At 48.2% G+C, this 16,334-nt stretch overlaps 2 protein-coding genes across 2 annotated transcripts; both read left to right on the forward strand.

The window, feature by feature from the left end:
• The first annotated feature begins 5,393 nt into the window (after positions 1–5,393).
• Positions 5,394–10,110, forward strand: pnp4a (purine nucleoside phosphorylase 4a). Its single transcript, XM_047025536.1, has 6 exons — positions 5,394–5,529; positions 6,852–7,015; positions 7,661–7,764; positions 8,432–8,607; positions 8,740–8,930; positions 9,194–10,110. Exons 1-6 carry the CDS (start codon positions 5,507–5,509, stop codon positions 9,409–9,411), a joined length of 876 nt encoding a protein of 291 aa, XP_046881492.1. The 5' UTR covers positions 5,394–5,506; the 3' UTR covers positions 9,412–10,110.
• Positions 10,111–10,558: 448 nt separating this feature from the next.
• On the forward strand, positions 10,559–16,334 carry c9h20orf96 (chromosome 9 C20orf96 homolog). The gene is made up of 11 exons (XM_047026397.1): positions 10,559–10,812; positions 10,890–11,016; positions 11,245–11,393; positions 11,841–11,999; positions 12,273–12,372; positions 12,558–12,715; positions 13,512–13,613; positions 13,758–13,844; positions 14,223–14,338; positions 15,937–16,016; positions 16,281–16,334. The coding sequence occupies exons 1-10, from the start codon at positions 10,759–10,761 to the stop codon at positions 15,995–15,997; spliced, it is 1,113 nt and encodes a 370-aa protein (XP_046882353.1). The 5' UTR covers positions 10,559–10,758; the 3' UTR covers positions 15,998–16,016; positions 16,281–16,334.

Consider the following 16,334-nt stretch of genomic DNA (forward strand, 5'->3'; position numbering starts at 1 on the left):
GAAGAGAATCAGATTTATTTTACCATTTAGGCTACCAGCCTTGTAGTCCGGGATACCAAAGCCCAAACAGCACCGCTTTAGGAACACATTCTTTAAACTCTTCTGCTGTGGTACATGACCTGTCGGCTTCAGGGGTAATAGTTTTACATAACCCACCAACTATAAACACCATGTAAAAATAGTTAGAACAAACTGGTTAGGGGAGTCAGGTGGCTGAGTGGTTAGAGCTATGGGCTAGTAATCTGAAGGTTGGCTGTTCGATTCCCAGCCGGTGCACATGACTTGTGTCCTTGGGCAAGGCACTTCACCCTACTTGCCTCGGGGAGAATGTCCCTGTACTTACTGTAAGTCGCTCTGGATAAGAGCGTCTGCTAAATGACTAAATGTAAATGTAAATGGTACCACGCGATCCAGCCATAATGTTTGACAAAACTGAATTGTGAATCAACGGTGGAACTTTTGTTGTTACGGTAGCTTAACAGGCACTCCATGAAGGTCATATCGGCAAGACGAAGACATTTGGTACCACAACATGTTCCCTTATATGGTCACAGACAGTGGATACCCAGCTCTTCGCCACTAACTGGTCTCAGAGATGTGTTTGACCTTGAAGTGTTGATCTGTTGGAATTTGTGGAGCCCCAGAAGTTTCTGGGAAGAGTCACACAGAAGTTACCATCAGCTATTCTAGTGTGAAGGAGCTCTGAAAAAAAAGCCTTCTGTTAAAGCAGAATGAGGCCTGGAGATATCTGCCCAGCGGACTGGCAGTGATTGAGTCACTACAGGTTCTCTTTATAACATATGGATGATGGGGTTTACATGCCTTCATGGCTTTCTGCTGTTCATAACAAATGTGATGAAATCAGAGGCCAAGGACTCTGACTCAACCATGGCCTACCATTTACACCAGGCACGCAAACGCAACACAAATTAAATGGAATCTAAACCTTTCCACACAGACACACACACACACACTGAGACAGAACATGCAAGCTTGGGAAAGGGACTCACAAACACGCACATATGGAACACGCAATCTTGGGAATGGAAAGGGAGCCGTGATGAAACAGTTTGTAATGCAGGATGTCTGCATGATAATTCAATCCAGGGTGGGACACCAGGGTCAGATGTCTAATCTTCCTCTGGCATCACCAGCCCTGACAGATGAAGACGAGTCAGAAAGTTGGTTTTATTGTTTTGTTAGGAGCTACCACTGGGAAGACAGAGAACAACCAGCATGACGCAACTCAGACCTAATCACACCAACATCATAGACCCGACTGGAAGGAAACCATGACGATTGGATGTGAAGATGAGAGGAGGAGACTTGGGGCCTGGAGGAGACGGGAGGGGTGGAAACGGAGAAGAAGACAACGTTGAAAAGAGGGGGAATGGGTGAAGAAGATGAGGAGGAAAGAGAGATGGGAGGAAAGCATGAAGGAGAGAGAAGACTGAGGAAAAGGGGAGGTGAGGAAGGAAGAGAGTGACAGGAGGAGAAGAGGAGTACACAGGAGGGAGGAGGAGAGGCCTGGAGAGCAGAGAGATGAGAAAGTGATGGCGTGGAGGAGGCCGAAGTTTAAATTGAGACGAGGAGAAAAGAGTGAAGTAGGAGGAGGAGTGGGAAGGGCGGAGGAGGAGGGGGGAGGAGGATTCTAAAGGGGGGAGGGAATGAGAGGCAGAGGGAGAAGAAAGACTGGAGTTGGAGAAAAGAAGTTATAAGGTTGACTTGAGAAAAGCCAGCGACAGGTGGACAGAGAAAGGAGAGGATTGAAACAGTGGGATATTCAGAAAGTGAAATTCTATTTCTAGTCCCTGCCCTCCTCTACCCCCCCCCCCCCCCCCCCCCCCCCACCCTCCAACCCCACCCTCACCTACCTCACCAGTGTTAAAAGGAGGATGACACAACAGCCAGACAGTCTTCCCCTCTCCCCCTCTCCTCCCTCTCTACTGTACTCCATCAGATGCAATTCCCGGCAATAGCTGTGCTGCCGTCTGCAACATCAACAGGCGTGGACCGACTGTTATCATGGCGTAACGAGCTGCAATCAGCCTGCAACGATGACCAACACTTAGACATCACCTCTCTGTTCACGTAGCGCTGCTACTGGCATCAAACCAACAGCGTCATCTTACGTTTACAGATTGCAGAGGTCTTGCAGAAGGCTGGTGCAGTGGAGGCGGTTAGGTAGGGAGTGGCAATCTAACTCTGTCTGACCTCACAAACAATGACCCTGGCTACCATGTGCTCTGCTGCCACAAAGCCTTTGTTGACCTCTGCTGCCCCTTGGTGGTCAGACAAGGCTACTACAGCCAGTGACCTTAAGGTGACTTGATGTACAGTAAGTAAGTAAGTAAGTAAGTAAGTAAGTAGTAAGTAAGTAAGTAAGACTTTATTTATATAGCACATTTCATACAGGAATTGCAGCTCAAGGTGCTTTACAATCTTTAGTAAAATCTTTTCAGTCCGATTTTCCTTAGTTGTAGCTGTAAGTAACATAGTGAGAACATTACATAACACTGATTTGAGCTCTGAATTAAATATTGATGTATTTCACATGTACTTTAGATACGAATTAACCCGTTAATGTCATTCGAAACGTACACGAAGACCTAAATCAAAGGTATACAGCTTAGTGTCTGAAGGTCACCTGTAGGTGTGTACAGGTGTGATCATGTCGTCATGGAGACCCTGCTGAGCTGAGGGGTGTTTGCATTTCATGGACACTAGAGGGAACTCTTTCAATGGCTCCATACCACAGACAGACAGGAGAGGAAGAGATAAACACACACACACACACATTCTTACAGACACATTCTTTCTATCTGTCTCTTTCTCACACAAACACACACACACACACACAACCACACACACACACACACAACCACACTCGCTCACACACACACACACACTCACACCACAGAGCAGTCAGTCACAAGCTCCTCAGCACATGCACCGTGTCTCCAATTTACGGTGTTCTCATTCCACATGACCAATCACTGACCATCCCACTGTCCCACACACACACATCCTCCTTCCACGCACACACACGCACATACACACAGCACCTCCCTCAAACACACACACACACACAGGAGGAATGCAAAGTGAGAGTAACCCGTTTAAGACCCGGCCTCTAACTTCCTCGCCAGCCTCTTGACTTCATATCCCCAGCCTTCGTTTCCAAGCCTCTCCCTCCCTCCCTCTCCTCTCCCTCTCCTCAGCCCAGACCCCCAGCCTCTCGCCTCCCCTCCCTCCCCTCAGCCCAGACCCCCAGCCTCTCTTAGCCTTCTCCCTCAGTCACGAGCCTCTCACATGCAGCAGCTTAGCTGGGCCCGTGCACAGCAGCAGTTTCATAATACATTATTAAAGCCCTGGAGTGGCTGCATGCCCTGCTCATTAGGCTTCCAGCCTGGCCTCGTTTCACATGATCCTGGTTACACACACACACACACACACACACACACACACACACACACACACACACACACACACACACACACACAGTATACACCAAGACACACACGCACACACACACACACACACAGTATACACCAAGACACACACGCACACAATTTACAAACACTATTCACACACCCACACACACAGTATTCACACAAACACACACACACACACACACACACAGGAAAAAGGTTGGAATGTGAACAGTGTCCTCCCCTTCAGTCATAACAGAGATATGGAGAGTAAGACAGGAGGAGACTGAAAGGAAAACAGAAAAAGAAAGAAAGAAAAGTTAAGGAAGAGGGAGAGTGAGCTAGTGGAGGGAAAGTAAAAGGTTATGTGAAATCAGACTGTGTTGTATTTGGCATTTTAAGCATATCAGGACAGAAAGTTCCAGTTTATCATCAAAACAAAAACAGGCCTTCCTGCCTTCCTGCCTTCCTGTCTGTCTGTCTGTCTGTCTGTCTGTCTGTCTGTCTGTCTGTCTGTCTGTCTGTCTGTCTGTCTGTCTGTCTGTCTCTGACTGACTGCCTGCCTGTCTGTCTCTTTCTGTCTGACTGCCTGCCTGTCTCTGCCTGCCTGCCTGCCTGCCTGTCTCTATATTTGGTTCACATAATCTGACACACTGAAACACTGCGCAGGCTAAAGACTATTAAGGAATAACTAATAATGCCGCAACACAAAGGAATATTTGTAATGATTGTAATTGGTCCTTCCATGGATGTAAACCCACCAACGGGTCATTGTTGTACAACACAATGAGCTATGGTGGAGATCTGGGTTGGTTTCAGGACACTCCTCACCCAGCCTCCTGATTCTTCTCACTGCCCACCCAGAGCAGAGCCGGTCTTCAACACACTGAGGCATTTCTATTGGTTCAACAATCTGGACAAATGCCCAAGCACATGCTTGGGGGGGGATGACCTGTAGATTGTGATCAAGTTTATACATGTGATATAGTATGTTAAATCTTCTGATTTTTATAAAAGGTACATATCATATCCAGTAATATCAAAGGTCAAATTGAGGATTTTAAAATAGTATAACCACTGGCGTAATTGATTTAGCTGGTACCTGATGGATGTCTAAAGGGAGCAGACAGACAGAGGCTATATTGACCTTGTGAGGTTCTGGAATTGAAGAGCATGGGTCAGTCTCATGGTTTGGATTTGAGAAGCTGTGATGGGCTGGAGACTGAGTCTCATTACATCTTGGATCAAAAGGTCCCTCTGGACTCTGGGCACGTGAAGGAAGGGATCTGAAGGGTAAGTCAGATGGCTGAGCGGTGAGGGAGTCGGGCTAGTAATCAGAAGGTTGCCAGATCGATTCCCCGTCGTGCCAAATGACGTTGTGTCCTTGGGCAAGGCAAGGCACTTGTCTCAGGGGGAATGTCCCTGTACTTACTGTAAGTCGCTCTGGATAAGAGCGTCTGCTAAATGACTAAATGTAATGTAAATGTAAGTGATGCAGATACACACATACAGATGTGCACACACATGTACACACACGTACACAAAGCAGAAGGCTTTACTGACAGGAAGTTCTTGCACTGACTGTCATCCACTTTTGGTACCTGGCCTCAAAAGGTTGTATTGGCGTATAGGGTATATTTGGGTATAGACAAAAACTGCCTCAACAAATCAGAAAGCAAATTTGATTGAGAATTGACACTAAATGAGCTGCGTTAATTCACACCTTTCGTATATGCCTATATCTGAACCCAATAAGTTCTTCAGAAGGCGTGTCTTCAGATGAGAACTCCAGTCACTCCCTTTGCCGACCATGGCCACTCCTCTACAATAGCGCTGTTCATTGGTCAGTGCCAATTCAATAGAGTGGTTGTAACCAATCAGGGTGCATGTGACTGCACAGGAGACACTGAGAGACTATTTAACTCCTGGGAAAGAATAAACACGTTCGCACGCAACCTTCTTTCTCACACATACACACACACATGCGCTGTGGTCCCACAAGTTAATCTGTGACTCACCACACACTCCAGCCTTAACCTCTCCTGTAACAGACCTGAAGAGACCTCATCCTCACCATGCATAGCAAGGACCAGATCAGGTGAGTCCCTCCTTCCCCGGCCTCCTCTTCCTCATCCCCTGGGTCCTTTCTCCCTGACGAAGGCACACTGCAACATCTTGTGACTATGTGGCGTTTGCTTGGTGTTATTGTTCAACCAAGCGTCGTAGAGAGCTGTTTGGCGGCTGGTTTATGATGTTGAGACAGGCTGTTTATGTTCTGTTGGGTACTCCATGTGTGAAGAGGATTGTTGTTTTTCCTTCTGTCCTGCTCTCTGCCTCGGTACGCATTCTACACCTTTACTATCACAGGTTTGTTACAGTCAAGGTTATTACAGGGAGAGAGACTGAGGCTGGGGGAGGAGGAGAGAGGGAGGGATTCGGAGAGGAACAGAGGGGGAGATGGGGAGAGAAGGAGAGGATCTACAGGAGATGGACACATTCACAGTGTTATTCTTGTTCTAAAATGTGACCTACTTGTAAGAAGAAATGCTCAACAGCTTACCCTCAGCAGCAAAGTATGTGGCAGTCACCCGTAACCTTAGGAACAGCCAATAGTTTTATAGTCAATAGTCCTAATTTCTTCGGATTCTGTTGTTTTGCTCAACCTTCAGTTGTTTTTAGTTTTGTGTATGTACATTTGGGTTTTTATCAGTGTTTTAAATATTGCCTATCAAGGCAACAATCTATTTTAAATAATATAAAAAATGATAGACAAGCAGACATTTACATTTAGTCGATGCTCTTATCCAGAGCAACTTACAGTAAGTACAGGGACATTCTCCCCGAGGCAAGTAGGGTGAAGTGCCTTGCCCAAGGACACAACGTCATTTTGCACAGCCAGGAATCAAACCGGCAACCTTCTGATTACTAGCCCGATTCCCTAACCTCTCAGCCATCTGAGTAAGAGGTAGATAGACTCTGTATGAGAGTAAAAATCTGCAACTAATTGTGCTAAATATCTGTCTAACCAGGCTGTCAAATGGAAGACAATAGCCTGTGATTGTGATAAAAGCAGTATTATCAATACTGACTAATGTTGCTTGCCTTGTCTGGGATTCAAGTCAGTTCAGTCAGTCAGACATTTACCCTGCAATTTAGAGAATTATTTTTGGTAAAGCGATAGTCATGGTGCCATTCTCACTTGGAAAATAACCAGGCAGATCAGAATAGGCTCAGATTTCTTCACATTCGAAAGGTTGTATTCATCCCTACTCATGCTCTAAGACTGTTTTGTCTATCGGTACATAGTTAGTCTGTTCTTTCAGTCAAGACGTTGGTGGTTCCAGTCCTATTCACAACATCACCAGGTTGTCAAGAGTCAGTACATGACAGAATTGCCTGTGTTATCTCTCTGCTTGGTAGCCATGACGACTACCAGAAGACAGCTGATTGGCTGCTGTCCCAGACACAGCACCGGCCCAAGGTAGCGATCATCTGTGGCTCTGGACTGGGCATGCTCGCTGACGGGCTCAAGTGCCAGGACTCCTTCCCCTACGCCGACATCCCTGGATTCCCCCAGAGCACCGGTGAGATAGAGGCAGGGATGGACGGAGAGAGGGATGGAGGGATGGAGGGAGAGAGGGATGGAGGGATGGAGAGATGGAGGGATGGAGGGAGAGAGGGATGGAGGGATGGAGGGATGGAGGGATGGAGGGATGGTGGGATGGAGGGAGAGAGGGATGGAGGGATGGAGGGATGGAGGGATGGAGGGATGGAGGGATGGAGTGATGGTGGATTGTGTTATGGTGAGGAAGAGGGAAAGATGAAAGTATGGAGAGAGGAATTGAGGGAGGTGTGTATGGAGGAAAAAGATTAGAGAGGTTGAAAAAAAATATTTGAAAAAAAGGAATACAAGTTTTGAGGGTATGGGTGATTTTTTTTTTAAAGGGATTGAAGTGAATGGATGTGTGGTTGGGGGTCCACAAAAATATTTGATCTATGCAAATGTGCCGCCAAGTGGAAAAGGTTGGGAACGGAGGAAGGAGTGTAAGTAAAGACAGACACAGGAAGGGAGGAAGAGAGGGAGGAAGAGAGGGATGGAGAGAGGAAAGGAGAGAGGGAGTGACGTATTTAAGGAATAATAATTATCAAAGGTGGGATACTGTTTCTGCATTTTGATAACTGTTTATCTGTGCATCTCCTTATCTCTGTGTGTGTGTGTGTGTGCGCAGTGCAGGGTCATGCAGGCAGACTGGTGTTTGGGGAGCTGAAGGGGAAGACGTGTGTTTGCATGCAAGGCCGTTTTCACATGTACGAGGGACACTCCCTCAGCAAGGTCAGTGTTGAGACACACACCACCCACACACACACCACACACACACCGCACACACACCGCACACACACCACACACACACCACACCACACACACACCACACACACCACACACACCCCACACACACCACCCACACACACACCCCACACACACACCACACCACACACACACCACACACACACACCACACACACCCCACACACACCACACACACACCACACACACCCACAGACAGACCTGCTGGAACTGTGCCAGGGAAGCTTGTTCTCCAAAACAGAACTTCCTGTAGCTCCTAGTATGTCTGTCTTTGTTCGGCGTGTGTGCGTACGTGTGTGCGTACGTGTGTGCGTAGGTGTGTGCGTACGTGTGTGCCTAGGTGTGTGCGTAGGTGTGTGCGTACGTGTGTGCGTACGTGTGTGCGTACGTGTGTGCGTGTATAAGCACCAGAGTCAGTGTGTTTCCATAGTCACGTTGTTTCCAGTCACATGTGAGCTCTAATGTCATGGTAGATCAATGCAGGCTATTGTCTCCACTCTCCTGAACACCCAGCTAAGAGCCCAACAGGAGGCTAACCTCGCACGGGGGTCAGCCCAACATCTCACTTCAGGCAGGATCAGGAGCCTGTCACTGGATCAATTCATACAGACCCTCCCTCCCTCTCCCTCCTCCAGACCACCTTTCCTGTCAGGGTGTTCAAGCTGTTGGGGGTGGAGACTCTGATTGTGACCAATGCAGCGGGGTCGCTGGCAGACAGCTACAACACGGGTGACATCATGATCATCAAAGACCACATCAACTTCCCTGGACTGGCTGGGCTCAACCCCCTCAACGGACCCAACGATGACAAGTGAGCCTGACCCCTGACCCCTCATGACCCCTCATGACCTCTGAGCTCCTCGACTGGCTTAAAGAACTGACAAGTGACTTGACTGGGACCAGGCTGATATGTTTGTGTTTGTGCGTGTGTGTGTGTGAGTAGGTTCGGCCCCCGGTTCCCGCCCATGTCTGGTGTGTATGACCGGGAGCTCCGCCGGCTGGCGCAGGACATCAGTAAGACCATGGGGGTGTCCCAGTACATCCAGGAGGGGGTGTACTGCATGGTGGGAGGCCCAAACTTCGAGAGCATCGCAGAGGCACGCCTTCTGCACAGACTAGGGGTCGATGCCGTGGGTGAGACAGACACACACACACATGCACGGACATACACACACATGCATGCACACACGCACAAGTACATACACACACACACACTAGGACATGCATACACCAAACACACACACAAACACACCCACAGGGTTGAACCCTCTCCCTCCCTCCCTCCCTCTCTCTGTCTCTCTCTCTCTCTCCCTCTCTCTTTCTCTCTCTCTCCCTCTCTCTCTCTTTCTTCTCTCTCTCTCTCTCTCTCTCTCTCTCTCTTTCTCTGTCTCTCTCAGGGATGAGCACAGCTCCCGAGGTGCTAGTAGCCAGCCACTGTGGCATGCGTGTGTTCGGACTGTCTCTGATCACCAACAAGGTGGTGAAGTGCTACGACGACCCCGAGTGCGTGGACCACGAGAGCGTCCTGGAAGTCAGCAAGCTACGCTCCCAGACACTGCAGGCCCTGGTCAGCGAGCTGGTGGGACGGATGGACATCAACAACAACACCGCCTGAACACACGCCCACGCGCCCTCCCTCTCGAGCCGACGCCGATAGACGTCCGGTGTGGATGTCCTGTGTGGAGAACTGTCTGTGACATTGCTTCTGAGAAGGCCGGGATGTGACGGGAGCGGAGTCTTAAAGACTCTCTTCTGTACGACACTCAACGCTCAACAACGGTTCCTCGTGTTCCTGAATATCTAACTTGCAGCTAAACAACATGGTGCCTTGTTGGTCAACATCCAAGTTATCTTTCTGTATTCTGTAAGTGTTGATGTAAAGAATCTTACACTTTACTATCATTTTCATAACTAGTCTTTAGGTTGGGGTTAGGTGATGTGCTGTAGGCCTAGTTGTTGCAAAGCTGTTTTCATCAATGTAAGTTACAAAAATCTAACTGAAAACGTTTTATTCTCTGTTGTTTTGACAAATGTTATTTATTAGAATATGGAGTGTAAAGACTGTATACTTGGATAACAAAAGTGACATATGGTACATATTGCTGAGCATATTTTTAATTCAAAAATTAATTGCATGTATTTGAATCCATGACTCATCACTGAAGAATTTTTAACTTTTTCTGAGAATATAATTGTACACACATCTCCTTTTTTTTTAATTATTTTTCAATTAACAATGGTGCTTTGATTATCTGTAAAGGCTACTGAACAGTTTCATATGAGGATTGTACAGGGATAATCTATTTGAATTCAATCACATTAAAGACTTATTGCAATACCAGTGAGGAATTTCATTTCCGTTTGTTTGGCTTGGGAACATTGTCATATGTCAACGTTTTACATAAACATTTTTTTATATACAAGGCTCTCAAGTTTGATCAAAAGTTCGGCGTGAGATTACCGTACCTGTCAGCGTTTGGGTAGCCTACGTTGTCAAGTTATTCATTAGAGTAGGCTACTTCTCAGTCTCAGTGAACTGGACTATTCTCCCGACATTATTTAAAAAGTTGGAAAGATGTTCCATCAAAGAATAATACTTTTCCAAACAAGCTAGCTCGTTATTCTAGTAACAGTTGGTCATGAATCAAGAATCCCGATTTTCATGTCGTAGGCCTATGCTACACCGAGCACATGCCATTAGATGGCAGTCGTCTCTAACCGCTTTTCTTACCGCGTTGGTAGGGACTGGTTGCCATGGATAACAGACCATTCAGAAGTTACGAAGTATGAACAATCGTTTCGTGAAACTTTTAAACTTTTCATTACTTTGAAAGACATGGATAATTTAGTAGTTTTTACGGTCAGTAAGGTATTTTTCAATACCAAAAATAAATCGTTGTGCTAAAATGTTCCTTTGGAGAAGTTAGCTTTTTTGACGCCCTCGGCTTTCTCTTGACGGACAATGACTGCATTACCAAACAATGTGGTAAAGTCTCTGAAAGATCTTAAGAAAGTGGTAAGTTAAGCAGTCTGTTCTTACAGAGGAAAAGAGATGACATTTCGGTACTTGACTTTGCTTGTGCGTGTTGTCAGGACTACAGCAAGTGGGAGCGTCGCGGCAAGGACAGGGATGCCTCAAAAGACCAGAGAGATGCTCCGTGGGAGGTCTTGCACCCCCGCCCCCACATCACCAAACCCCCTCAGGAAAAAGTCATTGAGGGTAAGGACAGCAAGAGCACCACTCCCAACACACACACAACACCTCCTCCTGGCTACTGACAAACCAGCTTAGCCAAACACTAGTACCACCACCACACACACACACACACACACACACACACACACACACACACACACACACACACACACACACACACACACAGAGAAGAGAGTTCAGAACCTCGTTGCAAATTGCTGAATTAAGGACATGCAGCTCTTATGTCACCAGGCAAACCCAGGCAGAAGACCCGACCTGCCGCAGGCTTCAAGGAGTCGGAGACCCTGCCCTCCGGCCGGTCTTGGCGCCGGAGGAGTGGCGCTGTAGACCAGCTCGACCCAGCCTCTTTGAGGAGGAAAGACAATATCAAAACCCTCAAGGTAACAAGCAGGTATTTCAGAGTGAGAAAGGTTATTCAAAATACTAATGGTGGGACAAGCTGTCATAACCTCTAGGAGGAAACTTAGGCTATCATTCATAAACCCTGGAGACTGTCTCCTCCCATCCAAAGTTTGGGACAGAATATTCAGAACGATGAGGATAAGACAGGCTGACTATAAACCTGGGGGTCAGACAGACAAGTTATTCTTAGAGAGAAACAGACAGGGACCTCACTATTTCAGTACATATCCCAGTATTGTTGTCATACTGGCTCTACTTTAAGACTTTCTTTTCCAGAAGGATATTCTATATAGACAATCAAAGAAATTTTTATGGTTTAAGCCAAGGTTGCGTCATCTTGTCTTGGAGTGCGTAATGAAGGTTGTCATGTACTTTACGTCGCCATGGTAACTGTAAGTTTGTGGTATCTGTTTCCGTGGCGACAGATGTTGATCTGTGCTCGTCAGAGGGCTATTGAAGAGCTGGAGAAACACTGCTCCACCCTGCAGCTCAGCAATGCCCTCGCCGCGTCACACATACGGAACATCGACAGCCAATCAGTAACCAGCGCACAAGACCTCCTGATCCGCTACGAGAAACTTGGGGTGAACACATTGATAAGATCCCGCTACAGGCCGTAACAGTCACAGGTTTATCTTATAACAGTCAGCCAAGTAACCAAGTTCATAACAGTCTGAGAGCTCTGAAATGTTCAGCAAGCATTGTGATTTAGCTAGCCACAAAGTTTACGTTGTAACTGTCAGACGGTTAGTCACCAAGTTTCAGATTTAGACTAATCCGGCAGACAATGAGATTTAAAATAGAAACAGTCAGTGAGCCCTGTGACGATGTGTCTGCGCTGTGTCCCTGGCTCCCAGAGTTCCATAGCTGCGTTTAACGGCTGGAGCCACAGTCAGATCAGCCAGGCACAGGGAGAGCTGAGGGACGTGGAGAACCATGGCAACGCACTCTTACAAGGTCAGAGACCACTCACAGACGTGTGTGCTAACGCTTGTGCGCTCACTTGTGAGCTAGTGTGTTTGTCATGTGTGTGTGTGTGTTTGTCATGTGTGTGCTCCCATTCATGGAGGTATTTGTGTGCACTTTGTGTGTGTGTGTACCGTGTGTACCGTGTGTGTGTGTGTGTGTGTGTGTGTGTGCAGGTCTCCAGAATCAGCTGACAGGAGTGAAGAGTAAGCTGCTGAGGGCCCAAGCAGAGCTGCACACTCTGAAGACGTACAAGGACAAGGAGTACCCAGTGAAGGCTCTGCTCATCGCCGACATGAAGAGAGAGATCATCAAGCTCAAGGACGCCCAGCAGGTCTCCATGGAAACCGTTTAAACAACACTTTCAGGGCCTCATTTACTAACAGGATTGTGCCCATTTCAGGCGTGAAATAGCGGGTAAAGACATAAAACCGTATTTACAAAGACAGCGCACTCTAGCTCCTGTTCGCTGAACTTTTTTTCTTCTTTTCCTAGAATCACCCATGGGGGCAGTAACATGCAGGCGATTTTTCCCGTCTTTCAACGGCGCGCTAATTAACACTTATGGGCGCTGATTGCCCGATGAAGATCTGGTTTGATAAATACCACGCAAAATGCAGAAATACACCGTGCGCTATTTTGCGGTTTGGCAAAGGCGCAGATTACAGTAAACTGCGGTCGCAATGTTAGTAAATGAGGGCCTCAGTCCCCAGCCTCTAGTCCCCCTTCTGGTAGAGGGGAGGTGTTGGGGGAGTGTGTGTGTGTTGGGGGAGTGTGTGTGTGTTGGGGGAGTGTGTGTGTTGGGGGAGTGTGTGTGGGGGGAGGTGGGGTGTGATGAGGCGGGAGGAAGGGGGGTATGGTTTAACGGTGGGGGTAGGTTAGGTTGCGGGTGGATTTCTAGGGTAGTTTGGTTGCAAGTAGGTTATGTTGGAGATGGGAGGCATGGGCTGAAGATTGGGGGTAGGCTATGTTGGGGAGGGGGGTGGGGGTGATGGGGGGGCTGGCTAAGGTATGTCCGTGGAGTGTTGGTTGTTGGTGGTGCGGTGAGGAGATGAGTAGCCTATGCTCCATGTTAGTAGGCTCTGTGAAGGGAGGGCTACGTTCACGTTGTGCTAACATGGCTAACACAGGACGAACAGGAAGACGTGAGTGTGCTGTGTCAGACGGAGATGCAGAACCTGCAGGGGCAAACCAAACGCAGCGAGGACGAGGTGCTGAGGGCTGTAGCCAAGGTAGGAGTTCCCCCGACGCTGGTCTCACTGGTCCGGTCTGACCAGCGACCCATACTGACCTAGTTAGAGCTGGTTCTGCTGCTAGCTGTGTTTGTGATCAACAGCGATCCCAGACTGTACTGATCTCTGCTCTCTCTGTTGCAGAAGCACATGCTTAATGTTCCCTCTGTGGTCAAAGTGATGGCCACTCACAACTCCACCATGAAGAAAGAGTTAGAAATACACAAACAGGTAGGACTGTAGCTTATCATCTCCTGTCTTTATTCTTTGTAAGACGCCATGCTCATAAAAACGAAAAGTTCAAAAGTTTTTACCTGGGCCTACAAGCTCATAAAGTCTGTCCTCTCCTCTCCTCTCCTCTCCTCTCCTCTCCTCTCCTCTCCTCTCCTCTCCTCTCCTCTCCTCTCCTCTCCTCTCCTCTCCTCTCCTCTCCTCTCCTCTCCTCTCCTCTCCTCTCCTCTCCTCTCCTCTCCTCTCCTCTCCCCTCCCCTCCCCTCTCCTCTCCTCTCCTCTCCTCTCCTCTCCTCTCCTCTCCTCTCCTCTCCTCTCCTCTCCCCTCCCCTCCCCTCCCCTCCCCTCCCCTCCCCTCCCCTCTCCTCTCTCCTCCAGGAGATAGCCCTGCTGGAGAGCTCCACCTCCAGCCTGCTCCAGAGTGTCCAGGAGCTCCAGCACTCCCCCTCCAGCAGGCGGCTCCTCTTCCCACACCTCTTCCCCTCAGCAGACAGGTGGGTCAATGGTCCGAGGTCAAGGTGACAGTCCGGTGGGTCAGGGGTCAAGGTGACAGCCAGGTGGGTCAAGGGTTAAGATGAGAGGGATGGGTCGGGGTCAAAGTGACAGACAGGTGGATCGATGGCCAGGCTGGAAGACAGGTCCGTTAGGGTTCAGTGTGACCAACAAGGTGGGTCAAAGGTCAAGGTGAGAGACCGGAGGGTCAAGGTGAGTCATGTGGGCAGGATGATTGAGCGTTTTGAGGGTTCCTGTTAGGCATCTCGGGAAATCAGCTTCCATTCATCTGTCCCCTGAGGAGACGGGAGGTGAGTGTGCCCAGTGTGGTGTAACGGCGGGGTGGAAAAGACATGGAGCTCCTTAAAGATACATGAAGTGATGTGTGGCGCTGGGCCCATGGAAAAGCAGCCCGTCATTAAACATTCATCAGAGGCTCCGGTTCCCTGTTTCCGCACTAGGTTCCAAAACAAGATCAGGCTCGCTGTCCGTCCAATAGGACCACAGGAAACAAGATGACACGAGCTGTCCAATAGGACAGCGTCCGGTCTACCTGTGTATCCAATAGGATAGAGAGATGGGGACATGTGTGGTGTCTGCTATCTTAGCCAAACACCTTTAGCACTGATTCGCCCTGATCTGGTTTATCTGCTCGTCAGCTGTTTTGTAGATAAACGAGGTTCTGTTTAGTTGACTAACAGGTGGGATTTGAACGATCCACATTGAATCCTTAACAACTGGGGGGGTGATACCTGGTCTCTGCTCTGTACAGAGAGGAGGTGACATGCGCAGATAGGATTGGACAATGCTGTGGTCAGATACAGGAGTTTAGGCTGTGGGACAGCCAAGCAGAATGGACAGTGTTAAAGCCATCCCTCTACGTGCTGATAAACCACCCGTCTGCAGACGACTGCTTCTTCTCACTCTGTTCATGTCTGCCTTCGCTTTTGGGGGGAAAACTTTGTTTATTTTAAGCGGACATGTTTTTTCCTTTTTCCGTGATCTGATACAGTCGACCAAAAGGGACAGTTAGTGGTTCTGTTTGTACATGTTCTCTCTCCTCGCAGCCTCTATCTCTCTTCCCGCCGCCTCACACACTCTCTCTCGCTTTATCTCCTTGTCCTTTGACCTCTCTCCCTCATGTACAGTTTGTGTACCTGATACATTTAAATGTAGTCATTTAGCAAACGCTCTTATCCAGAGCGACTTACAGTAAGTACAGAGACATTCCCCCGAGGCAAGTAGGGTGAAGTGCCTTGCCGAAGGACACAATGTCATTTGACCCAGCCAGGAATCAAACCGGCAACCTTCTGATTACTAATCCGATTCCCTAACAGCTCAGTCACCTGACTCCCTTGATCCGTGCGTAGTGTATGTGACATGCAGGTGTACCCTGTAAGCCCCCAAGGATTTCCCCTTATGCCCCCTATAGTGAGGAGGGGGGCTTGGTAAATTGCCAAAATGGCCGCTACATCATACTTGACTAGTCTACTGCTTGACATGTCTGTGTGTGGGGGGATTCTGTCACCTTGACTTGAGTGTTTTGGCATGTATGTCTGCATGTCAACACGTGTGTTTCATGTATGTGCTCTTCCCATAGGTGCCTCCCAGACACGGACGTGTGTCTTAACATTCCCCAGGAGAAGTGGCTTCCCATTTAGACGTGTGAACAGGGGACAGGTGTGTGTTGCTAGGAAACTGGCATGTGCTGTGAACAGACACTCGGCCAGTGTGTCATGACCACCTGACCACTCTCACCGACCCTCTCACTAATTATTCAATAAATAATCATACTTTGTGACACACTTTATTGACCCTGCTTTTTATTAATTGTTTTATTAATTGTTCATAATTGTATATCTGTGTGTACCATACTTGACACTGACAGTCTTACCTGATAGTTAAACTCACTAGATGTGTTTGCTTGGCTCTGTGAAACTACAGTTTCTGAGAGAGAGCGTGGAACAGGAAATGACTTAGTTCCACGTGACATATGGT

The sequence above is a fragment of the Hypomesus transpacificus genome, chromosome 9 (genome assembly GCF_021917145.1).
Source record: "Hypomesus transpacificus isolate Combined female chromosome 9, fHypTra1, whole genome shotgun sequence".
Classification (NCBI taxonomy): domain Eukaryota; kingdom Metazoa; phylum Chordata; class Actinopteri; order Osmeriformes; family Osmeridae; genus Hypomesus; species Hypomesus transpacificus.

Bases quoted from the DNA above. Each gene is read 5' to 3' on its own strand.
- pnp4a (XM_047025536.1), top strand. From the start codon at position 5,507: ATGCATAGCAAGGACCAGATCAG. The intron at 5,530-6,851 runs GTGAGTCCCTCC...TCTGCTTGGTAG, and splicing joins CATAGCAAGGACCAGATCAG to CCATGACGACTACCAGAAGA. The intron at 7,765-8,431 runs GTCAGTGTTGAG...TCCCTCCTCCAG, and splicing joins AGGGACACTCCCTCAGCAAG to ACCACCTTTCCTGTCAGGGT.
- c9h20orf96 (XM_047026397.1), top strand. From the start codon at position 10,759: ATGACTGCATTACCAAACAATGTGGTAAAGTCTCTGAAAGATCTTAAG. The intron at 11,394-11,840 runs GTAACAAGCAGG...CCGTGGCGACAG, and splicing joins ACAATATCAAAACCCTCAAG to ATGTTGATCTGTGCTCGTCA. The intron at 13,614-13,757 runs GTAGGAGTTCCC...TCTCTGTTGCAG, and splicing joins TGCTGAGGGCTGTAGCCAAG to AAGCACATGCTTAATGTTCC.